General features: G+C 49.2%; 6 protein-coding genes across 6 annotated transcripts; 4 read left to right on the plus strand and 2 right to left on the minus strand.

The window, feature by feature from the left end:
• Window positions 1-932: 932 nt before the first annotated feature.
• On the plus strand, window positions 933-2,672 carry J7337_007163 (uncharacterized protein; the record flags this gene model as incomplete). Its single annotated transcript, XM_044824818.1, has 4 exons — window positions 933-1,163; window positions 1,230-1,330; window positions 1,396-2,401; window positions 2,460-2,672. The coding sequence occupies 4 exons, from the start codon at window positions 933-935 to the stop codon at window positions 2,670-2,672; spliced, it is 1,551 nt and encodes a 516-aa protein (XP_044680475.1).
• A 1,549-nt stretch (window positions 2,673-4,221) lies between these two features.
• On the plus strand, window positions 4,222-5,369 carry J7337_007164 (uncharacterized protein; the record flags this gene model as incomplete). Its single annotated transcript, XM_044824819.1, has 3 exons — window positions 4,222-4,288; window positions 4,339-4,363; window positions 4,415-5,369. 3 exons carry the CDS (start codon window positions 4,222-4,224, stop codon window positions 5,367-5,369), a joined length of 1,047 nt encoding a protein of 348 aa, XP_044680476.1.
• Window positions 5,370-6,460: 1,091 nt separating this feature from the next.
• On the minus strand, window positions 6,461-8,053 carry J7337_007165 (uncharacterized protein; the record flags this gene model as incomplete). Its single annotated transcript, XM_044824820.1, has 1 exon — window positions 6,461-8,053. One exon carries the CDS (start codon window positions 8,051-8,053, stop codon window positions 6,461-6,463), a length of 1,593 nt encoding a protein of 530 aa, XP_044680477.1.
• Window positions 8,054-9,311: 1,258 nt separating this feature from the next.
• Window positions 9,312-11,015, minus strand: SDS23 (cell separation during budding; the record flags this gene model as incomplete). The annotated part of the gene is made up of 3 exons (XM_044824821.1): window positions 9,312-9,996; window positions 10,044-10,507; window positions 10,599-11,015. 3 exons carry the CDS (start codon window positions 11,013-11,015, stop codon window positions 9,312-9,314), a joined length of 1,566 nt encoding a protein of 521 aa, XP_044680478.1.
• Window positions 11,016-13,427: 2,412 nt separating this feature from the next.
• Window positions 13,428-16,984, plus strand: J7337_007167 (uncharacterized protein; the record flags this gene model as incomplete). The annotated part of the gene is made up of 5 exons (XM_044824822.1): window positions 13,428-13,830; window positions 13,898-14,073; window positions 14,149-14,580; window positions 14,635-16,706; window positions 16,777-16,984. The coding sequence occupies 5 exons, from the start codon at window positions 13,428-13,430 to the stop codon at window positions 16,982-16,984; spliced, it is 3,291 nt and encodes a 1,096-aa protein (XP_044680479.1).
• Window positions 16,985-19,932: 2,948 nt separating this feature from the next.
• J7337_007168 (uncharacterized protein) lies at window positions 19,933-23,060 on the plus strand (the record flags this gene model as incomplete). The annotated part of the gene is made up of 2 exons (XM_044824823.1): window positions 19,933-22,665; window positions 22,719-23,060. The coding sequence occupies 2 exons, from the start codon at window positions 19,933-19,935 to the stop codon at window positions 23,058-23,060; spliced, it is 3,075 nt and encodes a 1,024-aa protein (XP_044680480.1).
• Window positions 23,061-23,303: the final 243 nt, after the last annotated feature.

Here is a 23,303-nt window from a genome sequence, read left to right on the forward strand (position 1 = left end):
GGAAATATCTAGACAGCTCCCGTTGGAGGTGCCTCACGCCCCTAGCTTGTTTCTGCTGACAGAAAAATTGTGGAAATGCCAAGTTTTTGTTTTGCTTGTTTTTGTTTTCAGTTCAGCAGCTTGAGTGGATGCACGTGCATACATAGGTTGAAGTTTTATAGAAGACGGTGGGAGATGGGAGAGAAACAGGAGGAGGAGGAGGAGGAGGAGGAGGAGGAGGTTGGCATAAGTCAGACCTGACATTCACTGGCTGAACTGGACTGATCTTTTTTGGTACAAGGCGCACTGCTTTTTTTAAACTATTATAATGTGTACAATGAAAGGAAGAAACACATCCATGGCAGAAACTCTAGACCTAAATGCAAATAATGCCTTTTGAACGTTCTTTTCAGTTCATTCTTGCTACTAGCCTAAGGTACGCTCTCAACAGACACCAAAAATTGTAAGAGGGATACTCTACTGTACTGCCTACGAAGCTTGTGATTTTGGTTGGCTTATTTCGATGTGTGTAAGCCAATTTTACGTATTCCTCTTGCCCGGGCTATCCGATGACCCCTACACTTCCCCTGTAGTGGATGACCTGTGGTCTTATTGTTTCTGGCCTTCAGGTACCCGTTGAGCCCCTGTTAGATATGGAACCTTAGCACAGCCAATCAGCCTGCGGTCCGCGGCTCGACTCGCTTCAACGTTAGAGGACGGGACTCTGCCTGGAGGCCCCTTTGTAGACCCATGTACCTACTAATGATTGATGGACCTGGACTTGACAATTCAGAATCCTCGGTTGACGTCCATTTCAACTCCTTTCAACAACACACTTCCGCTCCAAACTAATATATCCTCTCACGACCGGCCGAGACGAGGCGAGACGAGACGCGACACGAAATCGATAGAAGTTGACGTAACCATTCAAGACCACTGGAACAGAAAAAAACATGGAACTCGATGCCCTCCAAGCCCGGGTGGGCGAAATCCTCGAACAGGCCGCCGTCTACTTCCATAAAGTCCCTGGTTCTGCAGTATTTATGCGCTACATCCAGTCGAGTTATCAGAACGACCCCGTGCGATCCGCCATTGAACTTGTGCTGCTTCTCTTCTTTATCCGCTATCTCCTGTCGCCTTCTTACTCGACCCGTAAGCAGAATTACATTAAGCTGAGAGAGGAGGTGAGAACACAGCCAGATCCTTAATTCCTACATGATTGAAGTCGCTAATCTTCGGTTTCTTTGTAGGAAATTGAGGAGTTGATCGATGAATGGCAGCCCGAGCCTCTCGTCGTCGAGCAGACTCCATTTGAGGTTACTGAAGCCGAACGCCTTCCTGTTCTCGTTGGGTGAGCATCATCAAGTCTAATCGCATCCGCAATCTAGTCAGGATCAGTATCTGATATTCCTATAGCCCTACTGGTCCCAAGACTAAACTCGCCAACGGCCGAACTGTTACCAATCTCGCATCCTACAACTTCTACAACTTCAACGGAAATGATCAGATTAAGGAGAAGGCTATTCAGGTCCTACGCACCTATGGTGTTGGCCCTTGCGGCCCTCCCCAGTTCTACGGTACCCAGGACGTTCACATGAAGACTGAAGCCGACATTGCCGCGTATTTGGGCACCGAAGGCTGCATCGTCTACGCTCAATCCTTCAGCACCATCTCTAGCGTCATTCCCTCCTTTTCCAAGCGTGGCGACGTTATCATCGCTGATCGTAATGTCAACTTCGCTATTCGCAAAGGTCTCGAGCAATCGCGAAGCACTATCCGCTGGTACGAACACAACGACATGGATGCTTTGGAAGACGCTATGAAGGCTGTCGCCCGGGAGCAGGCCAATGCCAGAAAACTTACCCGTCGTTTTGTCGTAACTGAAGGCTTGTTTGAGCTCACTGGAGATTCCATCGATTTGCCCCGTCTGGTTGAGCTTAAAGAGAAGTACAAGTTCCGCGTTATTCTAGATGAAACCTGGTCTTTTGGTGTTCTCGGCCGTACCGGTCGTGGTATTACTGAGGCGCAAAATGTGGATCCCCAACAAGTTGACATGATCATCGGTTCCCTCGCTGGACCTCTCTGTGCCGGTGGTGGCTTCTGTGCTGGCCCCAAGGATGTGGTCGAGCACCAGCGCATTACATCTTCTGCATATACATTCTCAGCCGCTCTCCCTGCCATGTTGGCTGTCACCGCCAGCGAGACCCTCAACCTGCTGCAGTGTAACCCCGAAATCCTGGCGCAGTCCCGCGAGAATATCAAGGCTATGAGGGCTCAATTGGATCCCCGCAGTGATTGGGTTTACAGCCCAAGCGACCCCGAGAACCCTATTATGCTCCTTGTCCTCAAGCCCGAAGTTGTGGCGGCCCGTAAGCTCGGACTGGAAGATCAAGAACGCATCTTTCTGGACTGTGTGGAAGAGGTGCGTGCATCGAAAACTGAAACATGAACGAATATAAAATGAACTGACTCCTGAATAGACTCTTGCCAACGGCGTCTTGATCACAAGAACCAAGACTAGGCCTTATGCACACACTGTCAAGCCCAAGGACGGCGTATGGTTTGCCCAGCCTGCTCTTCGAATTTGCGTTACATCAGCACTGTCTAAGAAGGATATTGAGAAGGCCGGTGTGACCATTCGACATGCTATCACCAAGGTCATGACACGAAAGTCGAGCACCAAGACCGCCTGATTCAGGGGCTTAACGGATGACAATTTTGATGACAGACAGAGGCTGGCTGAATGCATGTTATACAGCTGAGCATAGTCCATGAGGCGTCGGGCTACACTGAGACCCCTTTTATTATGGATAATCAGCAAACGCAATAGACGAGGGGCAATATGGAACGATTTACAAAGTGGCTGGCAGCCATTTAACAAGCTAATGATTAATAGATGCGGCCCTCATACGCTAGCATTGATTGGAGGTTTCGCGATATAATGGTTCCGTGTCTTTGTGGGCGCCGTGAATAGATGTTGATTATCGGTTTCAGAATCATGGTGTTGATACAGACGAGGGATATCAAGGTATTTTTCTGCTTCAGTTACTCAGAGTTGGTGAAGTCGTCTCTGCCAAGTTACTGTTTTCGAAATTAAAAAGTTATGCGAGATAGAGAAGCAGACGTTATCTGTCTCGCGGATTTTATGAGCCATCCCTTGCCAAGTCACGCCCGATGGTGCCAGCTTACATCACAGCTTCTAATCTGACAACAGAGTCACAAAGGACGCACATGCAAAAGAGAGCTCACAATTGGCAGAGCCGTAGTCCCAGTTTCACAGTTTATTTTTACCGGACGGATGAGGAACCTTTTCAGCACGCAACAGCATGTCTCAGACGCTGCATTCCTTGGGAGATTACAGGTCTCGAAAGTACGCGCCATGCAAAAATAAATAAAAAAAATCACCTCATTCCAAGAGTCGCGAGCTTCGTGGCCTCTGTTTGTGATTCATTTTTAAGGTTTATGTTTTCGGGCAGTTTGAGTTGTTGAGTTCCATGATCCTAGTGAGTTTCTGCGTTCATGTGTCGTATTCTGGGAGCGGGCTTGAGTGCGAATAGGGAGAACAAGGGATGAAGTCTTGTAACTAAGGCAAAGCCCAGCCAATGGGACTTGGGATCTCGGGGATGAAACTCACGGACTGAATGGAAAGGAAAGGGATTACGGGGTGAGGAGTGTCTCACTTGTCTCTTACCTTGAGCTCAACACTTACAAACGGTACCTAACCTTGGGCAATGTACCTACCCACCTTGAGGTAGGGTACCTTGAGGTAGGAAGGCAGGCTCAACACGTGTCTTGCCTTACCGTACCGCGTGCTGTGTCGTTCCTTCATGGGTTGTTTTCTTTTGCTTATCATTATAGAGAGGCCCCTTCCTCCCTTGTTTTGACGTCTCCTCTTTTTCTACCTCTTACCTTCACCTTCGCTCTCGTGATCTTGTTCTTCATTCATTCACTCACTCCTACAATCGTTTTTTGTTTCTTTTCGTACCTACAATCACTTCCTAAGATTCGTCATTCTTTGATTCTTCATTCTTTGATTCTTCTTTTCAGTTCTATACACACTCTTTTCATCTGAATCCTATTCATTCTTGGATAGCGGGTTATTAAGTCCCGTCTTATACACTGATTTTCTCAAATCACCGACCTTTAAACCGCTATTTGAGCTCGTTGTAGCAGCTCGTTCACTCTCTAACAACTCTCCAAACTACCAACCTACGCACGGTTTATTATAAAATACTTAACAAAATGTCAATGAAACGATTCTTCACTTCAGCGGTTGCCATGGCGGCGGTTGTTGCTGCTGTTCCTGTTGGTGAGCATTCCCCTGACCAGGCTGTAACTCGAAGCTGACAATACCAACAGCCCGTTCGCTCGAGAAGCGAGGACCGTATGCTTCTCTCGTGACATAAAACCGCGGTGTTGGCTGACAAGACTGTAGTGTTACGACTATTACTCTGACTTCGGCCTCTACTTACACCGCAACTATCGCTCCTGCTACCCCTGTCACTCCTACAGAAACTGCAACCTATCCAGAAACCACAGCTCCTATCCCTGGTAGTGGTGGCGGCTCATCCGGTTCTAAGCTCCCTGGTGTCGCATATGCCCCCTACCGAGGCGATCACCAGTGCAAATCCAAGGACGAGATCCAGCAAGATATTACGCAGCTCGCTGCTGATTTTTCAGTCCTTCGTATCTACGGCACCGACTGCGACCAGGTCGCCAATGTCTACTCATGCGCCAAGGGTAGCGGCATGAAGCTGTTCCTCGGTATCTGGAACATTGACGACGTTCAAACTGAGGCCAAGACCATTATTAGTGCGATCGACGACTGGGACGTCGTTGACACCATCAGCGTTGGCAATGAACTTGTCAATAATGGAGGTGCCACCCCAGCAAGGGTCATCGCCGCTGTCAAGCAGGCTCGTGAAATCCTTCGTGCCGCTGGTTACCAAGGTCCTGTTGTCACAGTCGATACATTTATGGCTGCCAATGCCAACCCTGAACTTTGCAACGAGAGTGACTACTGTGCTATCAACGCTCACGCTTTCTTCGATGCTAACACTTCTGCTGATGAAGCTGGCCAGTGGCTCTCTAACACTGTTGAGGACCTTCGATCCAAGATTTCTGGCGACAAACGTATCGTCATTTGCGAGACTGGCTGGCCCACCAAGGGCAATAGCAACGGCAAGGCTGTTCCCGGTATGAGCCAACAGAAGGCTGCTCTCGACTCTATCAAGCAGGCATTCTCCAGCCACATGGGAGACCTGATTCTTTTCTCTGCCTTCAATGATCCTTGGAAGAAGGCCGAGGCCGCAACTTTCATGGCCGAGCAATGGTGGGGTATCGAAGGCCAGGACTCAGTTTCCAACAAGGACCCGTCGCCTTCTAACTAGGGGACGGCTCCTCGATTTGTCATGTCAATTAGACCTTCAACTATTTGAATGGTTTGTGGTCATGTTTTTACTCGAGATAACGCTCGGCTTATGTCTTTTCTATGATGTTTAATGTTTTATTGTTATTGCTTGAGGGTTGTTGATGCCGATTATCAGGTGGCCATTGCAAGGCTGTACGAGCCTATCATCTTGGGAGGCTTGTTGGAGGTTTGTCCGTTTTTCTATTCAAGCTTCAACTACCTCTTCACATCACCTCACTTTATGGCTGCTCTTTTAGAGATAAGAAAAGAATTACACTTAGTATTTGTTATTTGAATTGAATGCCCGTCATACAATCTGAACCTGGATTTCGGTCAACGCGTGAAAGTGAAAGAGTGGTTTGATCGAAATATGGATATCTGTACGTTCACGGTGATTCGAAATTCAGAATACAATCGAGCTCAAGAAACAACGTTGATGGATTGCCCGTATAACTATAGAGAACGATGTCCTGCAGCCACTGTCTCACATTGATGGTTTCGTTACTCATGAAAACGATACTCAATACACCCCAAGCGAGCCCAATAATTCCCTCATATGCAGAAACCATAACAAAATATGTATCTCTGCAATACAGCAGTTTTTGGCCAAAATGGCTCTACCCTTAGCAAGCGCATTCGGATTCTACAATTGCTGCAATGCAGCTCGAGATCTTAACCAGTTTGTCCAAGGCTGGCAAATGCGTGTGGGCGCTTAAAAAGTGATTTGCTCGCTGTAGATGACGAGCACATTGATAAATAGGACGTAACAACAAGGTTTGAGACGCAATACGGAGAAGAGGACGTAGATAGTAGACCAGATGATGGAGATAAAGACCCAACGCATCAGACGAGGATGTGAAGATGCAATGACTTTGCTTCTCCGTAGGAAGGCAAAAAGCAAAAGAAAATAAAGTATAGACCTCACATCGTCCAGAAGTCATACCGAGCTCAAGATCAGTCACCTCAGATGATGAAGATGTCTCAAAAGATCCGTCCTGGGATCAAGATCGTCAAAACACGCACCCATCAAGCAACCCTGCGTATTTCAGCAGCAGGCGCGACGGGATGAGTTTAGCAGATCCAAAGTTCGTCAAGAAACTGGTCGAGTTCGATGATGCGAAATCTGGAGCCGATGGTCTGGTCCTTCAGAAGAGTAGTCCAAGCAGAAGAAAGACTGGCTTTCCAAGAAACAACCTCAACGCTCCAGCCCATTTTCAGAGCGCGTTGAGCTTGTGTCAGGAAGCCGTCTGAATACTTGGCTGGCCGAGCATCACCAGTAGCGATGACAAGCGTGCCAGGCTCCTCGAAATACTGCATAACAGACTCGCTAATTCTAATCTGGAGGGTTTCGTCAACCATGTCTTCGATATAGCGGAAACCGCCGGCTTCGAACGTGTTGTGGTCATCAGTACCGGATTGCTCAGGGCGACGACTGCGAAGGTCGACGCGGTAGCCAAGATCCTTGAGTTCTTGGACAAAAGTGGGCTCGTTGCGGTTGGGACGCACAGAGCAGCCAACATTGAGCCATTCCGCGTATCGATCGCGGGTAAGAAGTTCATGAAAGAAGGCAAGGTTCATTTGTGGAAGTGGAACAAAGCGTGAGGACTCTGGCAAACCAAATCTGGCTCTTAGAGCCTTTTGGAATCCAATGATGATGTTGGACATGTCGACAAAGACATGAATTCCATTTTCTGCAATGGTGGGATAATCCTTGCTGATCACAGAGTCTATAACCCGCTCATGAACGAGCTTTCCCATAAGGCCCTCATGCTTGACCACCGTGGTCTGCATGTTACTGTGAATCTCAGTAAGGGGGCCATATTTGAAATGCTGATATGAGATAACATGTCTGACATGGTCCGATTGGCTGTCAGCCAGGACCACAATGTTGGGTTCAGAGCTATCTCTGGAGTGAAATTTGGTCTTGCCCGCATTTGAATCTTTCTTGTTCTTTTTGGCTTCGTCAAAACGCTTAAGCGGAGACTCGCTTGAGCTTGGTGGTGTTGAGGCAGCGGTTGAGTAAGACGTGGCAGGCAGCACATCAATGTCAGAACCACATCCAGCTTCTGAGTCGGTAATAGGGTCGAAGCTGGGCTGGTTTGATTTGAGGAATTCATCCTTATCTTCCTGGTATATCTCTTCCTTCAGAACAGCCTCCTTCGTGATTCGAATAGCCTTTCCAGTTCGCTTCTCATGGATTTCACCTGCCATCTTTATGTAAGGGATACGGCCTTCGGTGCTTCGGTCCGGCTGTCTTGAGGCGGAAATATATGCTTGCTCCTGATTATCTTGATGGGAATGTTTAGGCACAGCCGAGGTTTTAGGGATGTCTGCATTGTCGGTGGATTGCGGTACAGAAGGTCGCTGTAATATCGTGATCGGCTGTACCTTTGGGGAAGCCAATGGCTTCCGCTGCTGTTGTAATGATTCATTGTCATTGAGACGAATTTGCTGGAAGAGCCGTTTGAAGTTTCCAAGGGATGGGGTTGAGTCAGAGGCCTTTGCATTTTTCGGAGAGGCCCAGCCTGTGAGACTGTTGGAGCTCAGCTTGGTGAAGTCACCAAGCTTGAGTCTACTGTCATGTGCAGCATGATCTGCATACTTGCTGCTACCCGGCGGCTCGCGAAGGGGATCGTCTGTTGAGTTTGCCGTTGTTGATGCCATAGTAACCATCAAAAGCGACTACGCACATAGATGCGAGTTGGTGGTTATATATCAAGTTGGTGAGCTGCTCGACGCCAATGCCAGACGTGAGAGGATTGCTGAAGCGTTTCACAAGTATCGACCAATGACGCCAGTGAAATGTGAATTATCCAAAGTTGCAACTGCAATTTGCTAGGACTGCAGAAAATGGCAAAGCCAACAAGATATGAGAGAGCGATTTGCCACAACTGAGAATCTAGAAATCGCCGCAGAAGCAAGACCCAGAATGAGCTGAAACAAAAATGGACGTCGCGTAGTTTAGTAGAAGAGGGAGCTCGAAAAGGCCAAACACAGTCTGGAATGATCCAAAGGGCAGGCAAATCCAATGCGTCAGATTTTGCCGCTTTTGATGAAGCCAAGTGCGGAGATCGAGCTACCAGAATATCATGAGGTCACAAGAAGGGAAGGGTGAACTCAGTCAAGGCCGTGTTAAGTAGGAGAGGAAATCAAAGATGGCGAACAAAAAGTTTAAGAGAGAACAGCTGCGCAAAGAATCGAGTCAAGAACAAGGATCGAAATATAGGGAACAAGGAAATACGAACGTGAAAAACCGTTGATGAAGAATAGATGAGATGAGATGAATGATGAGTCAATTCAAACTTCTGAGGCTACTACCTAAGGTACCTTTGGGTGGCTTTCCGGGATCCGGAATGGCATGTTCCCGGCCAGTCAGACCGCGACATATGTGGTCTAAGGGTCCTGTATCCGTAACTCTCACGTGTTTATTGCCACCCCAAACGTCGATCCAAGTCTATTATACTTGGTATGACAACAATACGACATGAAGCGAAACCATCACTTCACAGCATGCATTTAGCGACTTGCTATGGATCAAAGATTTGGTCAAATTTATGTCTCTGCTTCTCACATTGTGTCCATCCTTTAAGTTCATGTATGCCAGATGCATTCCTCTCTGGACAACCATGCCCTACATGAAGTGAGAATGGAAATCTTGAATCTTGCTTATGCTCAATATTTCGAAAAACATATGCACGAACAAGAAGTTTGCGAACACGCCTGGTTCGCGAATTGGAATAATCCGAAGTTGCTCTTGTCCCATTGAACTAACTTCTTGTACCTTTGATATAGCCTATTTTTTTTTTCTTTTCTTTTCTTTTTTCTTTCTTTCTCTCTTTCTTTCGGAATTAATTACAACCATGCTTGACATCTTTTCTAGCAAGACTTGCGTAATGACGTCCATAGCTAAGCTCTATTGCCATCACCTTCGGAAATCGATACTAGCTCGAGACGAGTCCAGGCTAGGTCGCACTGAGCTGCTTGAGCTTCGTCTTCGTCTCGCTCGCTGTTCGTTGGGATCGGAGGGGTGCAAACCAGTCGACTTCGCAAACATATTCAGTACATCAGTCAACGAGATAACACCGGTAAGCCTCCCGGAAAGACGAGCCCCGGCCATGGCCGATGCGGGCACAGCAGCTGTAGGGACTGGAGAAGCAGGTACTGCTGCAGTCGGGACAGGCGATGGGGGTGCAGGCGCCGATACAGGTGCAGCAGGAGGTGGAGGGCCGGCGGTCGTGAAAGATTGGGGCCCCATCAAAGGTGTTGCAGGAGCTGAAGGGGAGGGCGACGCCGATTCAACCACCCACATTCGATGCGATCGAGTAGCAACGAGCTTGGCAACGGTATGGGCCAGAGTCGAGTATGGGTTCACGTAGAATACGGGAAAGACGTCACGTCCGTGTTCAACTCCTCGCTCGTTGAGAATCACAGAAATAAAGTTCATGCATGACGAATTGAGTAAATGGGCGTTGGAACTCTTGGTTAAGTGGCGGACGTCTTTGGTGGAGATGTTGCCCACCACATTCATACCGTTATCAACAACTGCAACGCTGGTAAGTCCTTCATTGTTCATAAGCGTGAGTGCTTCAGATAAGGGTGAATCGGAGCTGTGGCCTGTCAATACGTATCATCCTGAGACTGTGTGGAAACTCACTTGACAGAAACAATCTCCTTGGCCCCAACACCCAGATCACGTAGCAAAGCAGGGTAAAGCCGATCGATTGAAGGAAAGTTGACACCCTCGTTCCAGAAAAACTCGACAATTCGAAGTTGACTTGCGATGCCAACCACCTCGCCACTAGTAGTTGTCACCAACAGACGGTGGATGCCACTGCCGAGGATTTGAATAGCCTGTGCGAGCTTTTCGTCACCAGGCAACGTGATGAGTGTTTCCTTGCGGAAAAGAGGGAAGACGTCTCGTAAAGGAATCTGGCCACCTTCCTGGGCCTTGGCCAGAATCGAATTGAATAGCTCAACCTGATCTTCTTCGGGTTTGGCGAGACCAACGACAACAAGTAGGTATGCGTTCAGATCGGTATAATCGAACGTGGAGACCGCGATATGGGTGGAGGGATCCTCACGGACCAGAACAACGTTGGTAGGGCTCTTGAGGAGGAGCTGCGACTTATAGTTAGCATGGCTATCCGGGGCCTGAAAGCGCATAGAGGATCGGTTCTGTATTGGGTGGCAGTCAAAGTTTTAGGCTCACCTTTGTAGCTTCTTCAACGCTGCTATCGAACTCAACCCACTTAATATCATCGGGAGATACAAGCTCTCCGATAGCTACATCACGCCAATCGCGGCCGGCAAATCTGGGGTTAGCATGCTTGTTTCCTGCCGGAGGATGGTTCAGCAACTCCTGGAGAGCGGCCTGTGTAAAAGAAGGGTGCCGTTGAGAGCGTGGTGATGAGGGCGCATTGCGCAAGCCCTCAGCGAAGCTTGCGCGGTGTGCGGATATGGAGCTTGGGCCAGAGCCAGCGGATATAGATACAGAAGGAGATCGCTGAGAAAGAGTAGGCGGTTTATGAGTGGACGAAGAGCCCGAAGCAGCACTGTTGAGGCTGGTCGAGCTGGTCGCGCGAGTATCCTTGAGCTCGCGGGAGGTTGAGCTCGGTGAGGGGTCCATGGTGGAATCGCTTCGCTTTGGCCAGGCGATGAATTGACTGACTGACTGATAGATCGGACTGGCAATAAGCGATAGATCAACACGACTAGGGCGAACAAAACAGCGCTGTATGTATTGCAACCGAGTGACAGATGAACAGATAATGGCGAATAGTGATTTGTCGCGACAATTGCAATGATGAAATGATGGATAGTTTGCACAGAGAAGGGCGAATGCGAGGCGAGACAAGACGGATGTGGGAGTGGACGCGGGGCGCAGGCAGTGGAGGACAAGAGAGCGAGCGAGTGGTTCGAGTTGTTCAATATTCAAGTCCAATATTGGAAAGTGATTAGAATCAGAGTCAAAGTCAGAGTCACGAACTAAGAAGAATCAGGATACAAAAGATCAGAAGACATTTATTTGCCAAGGACAAGGCGATCGATAGATGAGGTGAAGTGAAGTGAAGTGAAGTGAAGTGGAATGGTTTTTTTTCTGCCTCTTGCTGCGGAGGTTGGTCTGGAGATGAGACCTGTCTGCGAGGGGCACGAGGTTACAATCCAAAGCCATGAGTGGGCGGGGAACGTTTTGCATGATGACATAGGCCGCCTAAGGTAAGTTAATGGTGGGTGAGCGGGTGATGGTGGAGTGCCCCGCGATGGATGGATGGATGGATGGATGGATGGACTGGATGGATGAGGTCGGGGACGGTGGGAGCTCAATCTTCAGTGTGGAAACTTACTGATAGAGAAGTAATTCAACCCTGACAAGGTGGAAGAAACCACCACTAAATACTACATAGGTAAGGTACATTAAATTCAAATACTTAGGTGGGCATCTGGGCGTTCGATCTCCATGCAGCTGTGACTACTATTTAGGAATTGATTTACACCAATATCAGATAATCCATTCCAGCACCTAACCATCCAACCTCGCAACCTCACAACTCGGCAGAGCTATCGCAGAAGCTTCTACCGTGGCGCATGTACACCAACAGCGATGATCATCACTCACTAACGTGGACACGACTAGAGAATATGGGTGTCTTCAAGGAACTCCCTGGTCCTGCAGTTCGTGATACGTTACTAAACTAAGCTCTGATACGCATGCACAGGTAACAAGAACAAAAGAGCAATAGGAAACTTGCCAGGGCTTTTATAAGTGCCTTGCTGGTAAATATCGCCATGTTGAATCTCGAAATATTCGTTCTCCAAGATCTTTGTAGAACTTCGACTTGTGTATAAGATCAAGCCGATGAGTCCAATAATGGAAGTCAGCAATACAAAAGTGCTGCTACTACTTGGCAAGCTCGAGTCAATGAATGACCTTAAAAGAATTCAAGCTGCTACAGTTGACATTTCAAATTGTCAGATGGTGGTGAGTACTCGTGTTGGATCCCAAAGTCTTATAAGCTTCAGTATTCAGCATCATATGCTGCAGCTTATCAAATACCCAAACTCAAAACTACTCAGGCCAGAGGAAACGCTTCGTGTCAATTTGATAGGTTAAAGAAATGGTTGGCTAAGGTAACTGAGCTGCAGCCGCAATGCATCATGACAAGAAAGAAGATTTCATTGTGCATATTTGATGGATGGAAGCCATCCGTTCTGGCGGTGTGGTGGGGCACAGACAAACAACGTATGGAAATCAAATAAACTTAATGATAACAAGAGACATTGAGGTCCGACTGCCTTGCCAATTGCTGTTTGGCTCATTTTAATCTTCTTTGTCTACGGTGCTGGATGATCAAAGAGGCGTTCTCTCGGTCCATCTGGCATCAATTATTCTTTGATGATTTCAGACCTTCATATCATGCGCCAACCAGAGACACAACACCTGAATATTAACTTTACATGTCCAGAAAAGTTTCCATCAGAAGCTTTGCAGGTTATTTCTTAAGTTCAACTTGCATAAAGTCAGTCCTAAGGTAGGTTGGATGTCTTGATTGTAGCCTGGCAGAAAAGGTAAAAAATAAACAATACCTTACCTACTAACTTACTACCTTGCCTTACAGAAAAAACACACTAGTCACAACCTGGTCACCGCGCACCCTTTGTTTTTTTTTTTTTTTCTTTTGGGCTCAAGTCTGTCGGGTCCCCAAGTACCTCGCCACCAAAGACTCGCCCGGACGGTACTTATTCACGACCCTCAGCTTTGGGCTTCCCCTCCCCCACTTCACTTTCTGCTCCCATTCAATCCCTCTCTTCTTTCTTTCACACCATTTGGGATCTTTGGAAATCTCGTCCCTTAAAGTGAAGCCACGGCCGACTCAAGCCAACGAACCTCGACGGCTCGTAGCTTTTTCACCCTCTTAGGTTCTTCTTCAAGCAGTACTTCATTATCGCTACTCTTGCCCACATTCTCCGATTGAGACCCAAACTTTCTTTGTCGTCTGCTGGTGGACATCACCATCAGCAACCCTCCACGACCACAACAATGTCTCTGCTCCCACCCGACATCCACGCAGAGCTTTCACAGCTCCTGCAAGCTCTGCAGTCCCCCGACAACAGTATAAGATCACAAGCCGAGGAGCACCTGCAGAACAACTGGACTGCCACCCGACCTGAGGTCCTGTTGATGGGACTGGCGGAACAGATTCAAGCTGCTGGCGACAATGCGACACGATCCTTTTCCGCTGTAATCTTCCGCCGAATTGCTTCAAAAACCCGCAAGAATGAGTCCGGAGAGACCACAGATCTGTTCATCTCTTTGACCAAGGACCAAGCCGCTGTCATTCGACAAAAGATTCTCGAGACCCTTGCCGCCGAGTCTGAGCGCCTCGTTCGCAACAAAATTAGTGATGCTGTTGCCGAGCTTGCCAGACAATACACCGAGAATGGTAAGCTTTCAGAAGCCCTGAAACGACTCTCCGTATCTTGGATCTTTGCTAACAACTCCTGCAACAGGCGATATTTGGCCCGAACTGCTTGGCGCTCTTTTCCAACTTAGCCAAGCTCCCGAACCAGAGAAGCGAGAGAATGCGTTCCGTGTCTTCGCGACCACTCCCGCCATCATCGAGAAGCAGCATGAGGAGGCTGTTCTTCAAGCTTTCCAGAAGGGCTTCAAAGACGACGCCGTCATGGTACGGCACCCCTCCCGCGGGGCAGACTTTTCTGTCCCACATAGCATATCATGGCTCTGCTAACCACAGCTATAGGTCCGTCTTGCGGCTATGGAGGCTTTTGCTTCATTCTTCAGGACTATTAGCAAGAAGGGACAGGCTAAGTACTACGCCCTTATTCCCGATGTCCTCAACATTCTTCCCCCGATCAAGGATTCTCAGGATTCCGACGACCTCAGCAAGGCGCTCCTTGCTCTCATCGACCTCGCCGAGTCTGCTCCCAAAATGTTCAAGCCTCTCTTCCAGAACCTTGTCCAATTTAGCATTTCAGTGATCCAAGACAAGGAGCTCGAAAACATCTGCCGTCAAAACGCTCTCGAGCTCATGGCCACATTTGCCGATTACGCCCCCTCCGTGTGCCGAAAGGATCCATCCTACACGAACGACATGATCACTCAGTGCTTGAGTCTCATGACGGATCTAGGCGAGGATGACGATGATGCTTCCGAGTGGATGGCATCTGACGACGTGAGTTTTCAGTGAATGGCGACACATAATTCATGTAACTAACTCACCTTGCAGTTTGATCAGGACGAGAGTGACCAGAATCACGTTGCTGGCGAGCAAACCATGGACCGACTTGCGAACAAGCTGGGAGGACAGACCATTCTAGCCCCTACTTTTAACTGGCTTCCTCGTATGATGACTTCCATGGCTTGGAGGGATCGACATGCTGCCCTGATGGCCATCTCTGCCATCTCCGAGGGCTGCCGTGATCTGATGATTGGGGAGCTTAGCCAAGTACTAGATCTAGTGGTCCCCGCTCTCCGAGATCCTCATCCTCGAGTTCGATGGGCTGGCTGCAATGCTCTTGGTCAGATGAGCACTGATTTTGCCCCTAAGATGCAGACCGACTACTACGACCGAGTTCTCAAGGCAATCATTCCTGTCCTCGACTCGCCCGAGGGCCGTGTCAAGTCTCACGCAGCAGCTGCTCTTGTCAACTTCTGTGAGGAGGCCGAGAAGGCCACTCTAGAGCCATATCTGGACGAGCTCCTCTCACATCTTTTCCAGCTCCTTCAAAATGAAAAGCGCTATGTCCAAGAGCAAGCTCTGTCAACAATAGCCACCATCGCCGACGCCGCTGAAGCTGCCTTCTCGAAATACTACGATACCCTCATGCCTCTTCTTGTTAATGTTCTCCAGAACCAGAGTGAGAAGGAGTACCGACTTCTGCGTGCTAAGGCTATGGAGTGCGCCACATTGATCGCTCTGGCCGTTGGAAAAGAGCGTCTTGGTCAGGATGCTATGACTCTTGTCAACCTTCTGGCCAACATTCAGGCAAACATTACTGATGCAGACGACCCTCAAGCTCAATACCTCATGCACTGCTGGGGCCGCATGTGTCGTGTTCTCGGTTCCGACTTCCTTCCATTTCTTCACAACGTCATGCCTCCTCTGCTGGAGCTTGCTGTTGCCAAGGCTGATATCCAACTACTGGACGATGATGACCAGGTTGAGCAGATGCAGAATGAGGAGGGATGGGAACTTGTTCCCCTAAAGGGGAAGATGATTGGTATCAAGACAAGTACCATGGATGACAAGCACATGGCTATTGAGCTCCTGGTCGTCTACGCCCAAGTCCTTGAGGCTTCCTTTGCTCCCTATGTAGCGGAGATCATGGAGAAGATTGCTTTGCCTGGCCTTGCATTCTTCTTCCACGATCCTGTTCGATATATCTCTGCCAAGCTTGTCCCTCAGCTGTTGAGCTCCTACAAGAAAGCCTATGGCCCGCAATCCAACGAGCTCCGTGGTCTGTGGAGTGCTACTGTTGACAAGCTCCTCGAGGTCTTGACTGCTGAGCCTGCCATCGACACACTTGCTGAGATGTACCAATGCTTCTATGAATCTGTTGAGGTCATTGGAAAGGACTGTCTTTCTGCAGATCATCTCAGCCGATTCATCGACTCGGTACATTCTGCTATTGAGGACTACAAGGACCGTGTCGCCCAGCGTCTGGAGGATAAGGAGGGGGCCACTGCCGAGGATGTGGAAGATGAGGCCGAGGATACTTTGATGGCTATCGAGGATGACCAGACCCTGCTTTCGGATATGAACAAGGCTTTCCATGCTATTTTCAAGAACCACGGTGCCGCGTTCTTGCCTGCCTGGGAGCGATTGATGCCCACATACGAGGGCTTCCTTACCTCAAACGATCCCACCCAACGCCAGTGGGGACTCTGCATAATGGATGACGTCCTTGAGTACTGCGGTCCTGAGAGCACACGATATGCCAACTACATCACCCAACCGCTCATCGATGGTTGCCGTGATGCTTCGCCGGCTATTCGCCAGGCGGCAGCTTACGGCATCGGAGTTGCGGCGCACCGAGGTGGAGCACCGTGGGCGCCGTTCTTGGGAGGCTCAGTCCCCTTCTTGTTCCAGGTCACTCAGGTTCCTGACGCCCGTAATGAGGACAATGTCTATGCAACTGAGAATGCATGCGCAGCTATCGCCAAGATTCTCCACTACAATGCAAGCACAGTTGGAGATGTGCAAACCGTGATTACACAATGGGTGGAGACTCTACCCGTGACCAACGATGAAGAAGCGGCACCTTATGCTTATGCATACCTTGCGGAGTTGATTGACCAGTAAGTACTCTCAGCCCTCAACGTACTACCAGTATTTTGGTGTGCTCATGCTAACGCTTTGAACTTGTAGACGACACCCAGCTGTAGCGAACCAAGCGGGCAAAATCTTCGTGTTTATCGCTCAGGCTCTCGAGGCAGAGACCCTTGTGGGACAGACTGCCAACCGGGTAGCACTAGCAACTAAGGGATTTCTGACATCGACCGGCGTTGACCCTACACCCCTTCTGCAGCAGTTTTCTCCTGAGGCACAGCGAACTATCATGGGATTCTTCAACTAGGAGGAAGCTCGCAGATGGGCTGAGCCTTGCCACCCTTTGGGAAGTCATATGAAGGCAGACTGGTTCATATCACCCAGCCGATTTTCGCCGGGTGTCGAGATGGCCCTATAAGCCATTTCTGGAGAGATATAGCGTCCTGTCTTTAGACGATGAACGCTATAAGATGACCAGCCATGGGCTTGGAACCCGTTCACGGGGCAGGCAGTTCCAACAGGCGAATTCACAAAGCAATGGTGGCATCGGCGTGATGTGGAAATGCGCTTCATTCGAGCAAAGTGTATCGGGTTTGAATCCGCATCCAGCCAATACCATGTTCCGAACATGGAAGAAGAGAAACACAGGACGACGGTCCTAGGCGTCGGGGTAAAAATGAGAGGGCATTTTGTTTAGGCAGTCTATATCCTTAAGACCGCATGGCGCCTTTTTTGCAAAATCATTAGAGTTTACGAGTTAGGTTATTGATAACTGGTCAGTACCTCGTCGCGAGGGTTTTGGTCGGCAGCGGCGAGACAGTCAATCAGTCAATCGGTTGGTCGGTCTGTGATGTATATAGATGACGAGTTTTGTAGCGTACGGAATTATGAATAAAATAACCACACCGGTATTGTTTCCAGGGCTGAATGATTAGATGGGTTTGGGGAGATATGGAATGAACGTCTTTTACTCGCACGCAGGATGGTTAAGGAGACCCTTTCTTGATATCGGCGATACTCTGATATTTGTCTCTGGCTTGCTATATGAGTATTGACTGATTCAGCCAGAATTCGCAGTAGTACAAGTATGGATGATAAGGAGGGCGAATTGAGTCAATGTACTGCCCAAATTCGGTACTTAAGGCATTCAGAGTATCAACTCTGTCGCCATCGCCAGAGCGCAAATGCCATTTCAAAATGACAGACTCGTGGGCATTGGCACTTAAAACAAAGTTAATGATGATGGCGACCAGGGTTGACGGGTACCTTTAGGTGAAAGCAAAAGCCACACACATGGAGAAGGGGGGGGGGGGCGTGTTGAATCTTAATACTGTATAGGTATACCTACTGTACTTGCCCTCCTCCATCTGAATGAATGATGAATGCTTGCTGGCTTGCTCGCACTTTGGTCTTACTGGCCTGCAAGGAACGGCGGGTGTGCTAGCGAATTCGAGACATTCTCATGCAGGGTATTCATTTCATATCTAGGGACTTGCTTGCACGAACTTTCTTTTTTTTTTTCTTCTGGTAAGGAAGATGCATTTTTTAGTATGAGATTTCAGATCTCGATAGTAGTGATTTTGACTGACTGTGTGTCTCAATGCAAAAACAGGATATTGCCCAGAACGGAGATGATCTCAAGACTTGACAGGCACAGGGCATGTACAAACCTAGAAAGGATAAATTGTTGTGCTGAGGTGCCTGGGCAGAAGCGAAGCACAGGGTCTTCCTGTCGGGCCAATGCTGTCCTCCAGTAAACCCGATAGACACGGTAAGGTAACCACGTCTTTTATTATTCGGAAAACATTTTTAAAGTTATTTACCTATATCAAGTTATAACTGTCTATTTATATATTTTATCAGTTTCTGTTAAATAACCAACGTTTTCATCATGCTATGATTTATGTAGGTACCCAGACTCACCCATCTGATGTCAAATCATTCCCGGCTCCTGCTCGAGTCTAGCCTCTATTGGGCAATGCCCAAGCCTCTTGCACCGGAGTTACTCCTGGCGCCTCTCAATCAACGCGCAAGTTCAAGTCCATAGGCCCTCCTTACCCCACATGCATGAGTCCCTACAGTACCTGTACTCTGTACGGTACAGTAGAGCCAGTGCAGTACAGTGCTGTGCGCTATGTACCCTCGACAGGCCAAAGTCCTGAGATGGATAAGGTACCTACCTACCTACGGATACCTCACCTCACCTTGAGTTGTGTGCACATGCACAGGGGAATCTTGGAAGGGTTCGACTGAGCCGCAGAAAGCGACAGTCACCAGTTTCTCTCTCAAGCTCGTAGTTAAGGTAGTTCTCAATCTCCGGCTTCCATTAGCTAGCACCAGTACTGTAGCCCATAACGTTAGTAGTCCGTTATCCTTCGGCCTGTCTTGCCTCCCACCTCGCACTAGCCACACCATGATCCATTGGATCCATCCAATCCCACCCGACCTTTGACTGCCTGCTCTTTGACTGGCCTAGCTTCTAGGTAGGCGTGGCATGGCATGGCATGGCGCGGAAGGTAAGGCAAGACAGGACAGGACAAAGGTGTAGGTACCTTAGGTAGGTAGGTAGGTAGGTACTTTCCCCCACCCACACACACCCAAAGCAGCCCGGCCCAGCCCAGCCCAGGGCATCTGCTTCTCACGCATTCCCATTCTTCTTCTGCCATACCGTCCTCTACTTCTCCGTCCCTCTCGTTTTCCCCTTCAAACGACCTACATAGCGAATCCTCCCTCCTCGACCTTGACGCGATCCTGCCTCCAACGTAGAATCTTCTTTTCTCTCGCTTTCCCTCCTGATCGCAAATTTCCCGCATTTCCGACCTTTCGAAACATCGCCGATTTTTGAGCCACAGTCCAATCCTGAACAGTACAAATTCGACCAAGCACGAAATATCCACCCCCGCGCATTTGCCATCTGCGATTATCCATACCCTGTTCCTCTCTTTTTCGCTCGATCGCTTGATCTCTCCAGCTTGATTTATCACGTCAAACCATCGACCCAAACCATCTCGACCCGCCACGGTTCTACCATATTGCGACTTCTCTCACCTCGTCGTATTTGTTGCGTTTGTCACCAGTCTTCGCTTTCGTTTCCGCTGCAGCTAGGGTCTCCTAATCAGGCCGCCAACCTTTCCGACGCCTCGGTAGTCGAGCCAGGACACCACCTGCCAGACTTCGCGCCATACATACGGGACAGCACCCGCTCACCACTTCCCTCGAGCGCCTGGCTAGGCCATCCAGCCAGATGCTGTCGCTATGGATGGCTACTACTCTCCCCATCAGCAGCAGCAACAGCAGCAACCATCTCAGCAGTTCCAACAACCTCGAATGCAGCAGAACCAGCAGAACCACATGCAGCACAATATGAACGACCCGACCTTCTACCAGGGAGGAGATTCCCTCGATGATATTGTGCGCGATAACCAAGACAAGCTATACCGCCGACAGAGCATGCCCCAAGCCTTCGCTAACCCTATGGGTCAGTTCCAGATGAATCAGCAGCAGCAGCAGCAGCAAGGGCAAAGGCGGATGTCTTCAGTCGGCAACGGTGACATGATGACCTTTGGAACCGATAACGCCGACCTCAACTCGTACCAATTTAACCAACCGCCCATGGGAGGGGGGTTTCCCACCATTAATACCTCCATCGGCATGGACCAAATGGGCAATTATATGACATCCGACCCAAATGACTATTCGACCATATCCCCTGATATGATGAGTTCTATGATGCCCTCTACCTTTGCAAGCATGAGCGTTGGAGCACAAATGGCCGGCAACGCTTCACCGATGAACCTTTACTCACCGTCCATGTCCCAGTTCCCACAAGGCCAACTGACCCCTCAGGTTCAGGTTGGTAACGACTTCTCCATGGATCTTTCTCCAGATGCAGGCTCCATGAATATGAGCCAAACCAACCCCCCCACGACGACCCCGATCCCTGCTCCCGCCAACAACGCCATGGATACCATAGAGGACTCGGGCGAAAGTATGATGAACCATCAGGCTTTTAACAACATGAATGCTGTAGATAACAATCAAAACTTGCCTGCACTTTCTCGCCAAGTCTCAACTGCCTCCGGCTCTGTTGTTTCACCTCCACAGCAACACTCACACGGAGCCATGTCCTCTTCAACCGTTACTCATCCGACTAGCACTTCAGTTGCAACGACCCCATCAACCGGCGATGCCCCGAGGGACTCGAAGGAAAAGACGATATACTCAAAGAGTGGATTTGATATGCTTAAAGCTCTGTGGTTAGTCGCTACTCGTAAGAACCCGCGCATACAACTTGGCGCTGTGGATATGTCCTGCGCCTTTGTCGTCTGCGATGTCTCCATGAACGATTGCCCTATTATATACGTTTCCGACAACTTCCAAAACCTTACCGGCTATAGTCGTCATGAGATTGTCGGCCAGAACTGCCGCTTTCTGCAGGCCCCAGATGGCAAAGTCGAAGCGGGCTCCAAGCGAGAGTTCGTTGATGATGGAGCTGTCTACAATTTGAAGAAGATGGTTCACGAAGGCAGGGAAGTTCAACAGAGTCTTATCAACTATCGAAAGGGCGGAAAGCCTTTCCTCAACCTTCTGACTATGATCCCCATACCGTGGGACACTGATGAGATCAGATATTTTATTGGCTTCCAGATCGATCTCGTCGAGTGCCCGGACGCGATCGCATCAAACCAAGACCTTGGTGGTGTAAAGGTGAACTACAAACACAGCGACATTGGTCAATATATCTGGACACCACCGCAATCCAGTCACTGGGAGCCCGATAATGGCCAGACGTTAGGCGTTGATGATGTCTCCACCCTGTTGCAGCAATTCAGCCCCAAGGGCCTCACCTCTGATTGGCATAAGCAATCATGGGATAAGATGCTCCTCGAGAATACCGACGATGTGGTTCACGTTCTGTCGCTCAAAGGTCTCTTCCTATATCTCTCTCCGTCTTGCAAGAAGGTCCTAGAATATGAGGCTGCGGATTTGGTTGGCAACTCACTCTCAACAGTATGCCATCCATCTGATATCGTTCCTGTTACACGCGAGCTGAAGGACACAACAACCGGAAACCCTGTCAACATCGTGTTCCGAATACGCAGAAAGCACAGTGGTTACACTTGGTTCGAAAGCCATGGTTCACTGTTTGTCGAACAAGGAAAAGGTCGAAAGTGCATCATTTTGGTAGGCCGCAAGCGACCGGTGTTTGCTCTAAGTCGCCGCAATCTTGAAGCGAATGGTGGTATTGGGGACAGCGAACTCTGGACGAAGCTCTCGACATCGGGCCTGTTCTTATACGTCTCTTCGAATATCCGATCTCTCCTCGACCTCCAGCCTGATAGCCTGGTGGGAACCAGTATACAGGATCTTATGCGAAAAGAATCGCGTCCCGAGTTTGGGCGAACACTGGAAAAAGCCAGGCGAGGAAAAATTGTCACATGCAAACACGAGGTCCAGAACCGTAGGGGCCAAGTGTTGCAAGCCCAGACGACTCTGTACCCCGGCGACGCTTCTGAGGGCCAAAAGCCATCGTTCTTGCTTGCCCAGACAAAGCTTCTCAAGGCATCATCACGTAACCTGGCTCCCGCCAGCACCGGTTCCAGGTCTCTCGCCGCAACCCCGAGATCCAGTAACGGTACCGAAAACCACGCCACGGGCCATATTTCACAGCCTGCTGGTGGTGCGTTGGCCCCCGGTAGCCAAGACGCTGCTTTGGCCTCGGAGGACAACATTTTTGATGAATTGAGAACAACGAAATGCTCTAGCTGGCAATTCGAGTTGCGGCAGATGGAAAAGGTCAATCGTATTCTTGCTGAGGAACTTGGCGGTCTGCTTTCCAGCAAGAAAAAACGTAAGCGAAGAAAGGGCGTTGGCAATGTGGTGCGAGACTGCGCCAACTGCCACACAAGAAACACGCCCGAATGGCGAAGAGGACCCAGTGGTCAAAGGGATCTTTGTAACAGCTGTGGTCTTCGGTGGGCCAAACAAGTACACCTCTTCTATCCTCTATCAATTGTGATATTTATTAACCATTTTGTCAGACTGGTCGGGTCTCTCCACGCAACTCTTCACGCGGGGCTAATACAGCAAATGGTGATGCTCGAAGCAAAAAGTCCAACTCTCCCTCGTCACCACTGCATAAAGAATTGTCAGCAGACAACTCCAAAGTGCAAACACCCAACGGTGAAAACGGCATAAATCCAGCCCAACTCACGAAGCAAAAGATAGAAAATGGAACATCAGCACCCAGCGGTGCCCCTTCAGCGACAGGGGTCAAATCATCGGCCGGAATGCCACCGCTAAGCCATTCATCCATGTTGGCCGTCGGCCAGGCCTCGTCGATGGCTTCGATCCGAGAAGAACGCGAGACGAGTCAGCCTTGAACAACAAGCAAAATGCATTTCCCTCTCTTGATGTTTTCGATCCTCGATGCTGCAACTTGGTAAAGGATCTACGGAGTGTGGTGTCTTGATTAAACGGCATTTGTGATACCCGCCACTTTTCTTTCTTCACGCTGGCCTCTATTTCAGACCTGAGGCTCATGGATTTAACAAATATCTGTGACACCCGTGGCCTGGGACTCACATGATGGCAATAAGCATAACGAGCTTGACTGCTTTTATTTA

This window comes from Fusarium musae, chromosome 5 (assembly GCF_019915245.1).
Source record: "Fusarium musae strain F31 chromosome 5, whole genome shotgun sequence".
NCBI classification, from domain to species: Eukaryota; Fungi; Ascomycota; class Sordariomycetes; order Hypocreales; family Nectriaceae; genus Fusarium; species Fusarium musae.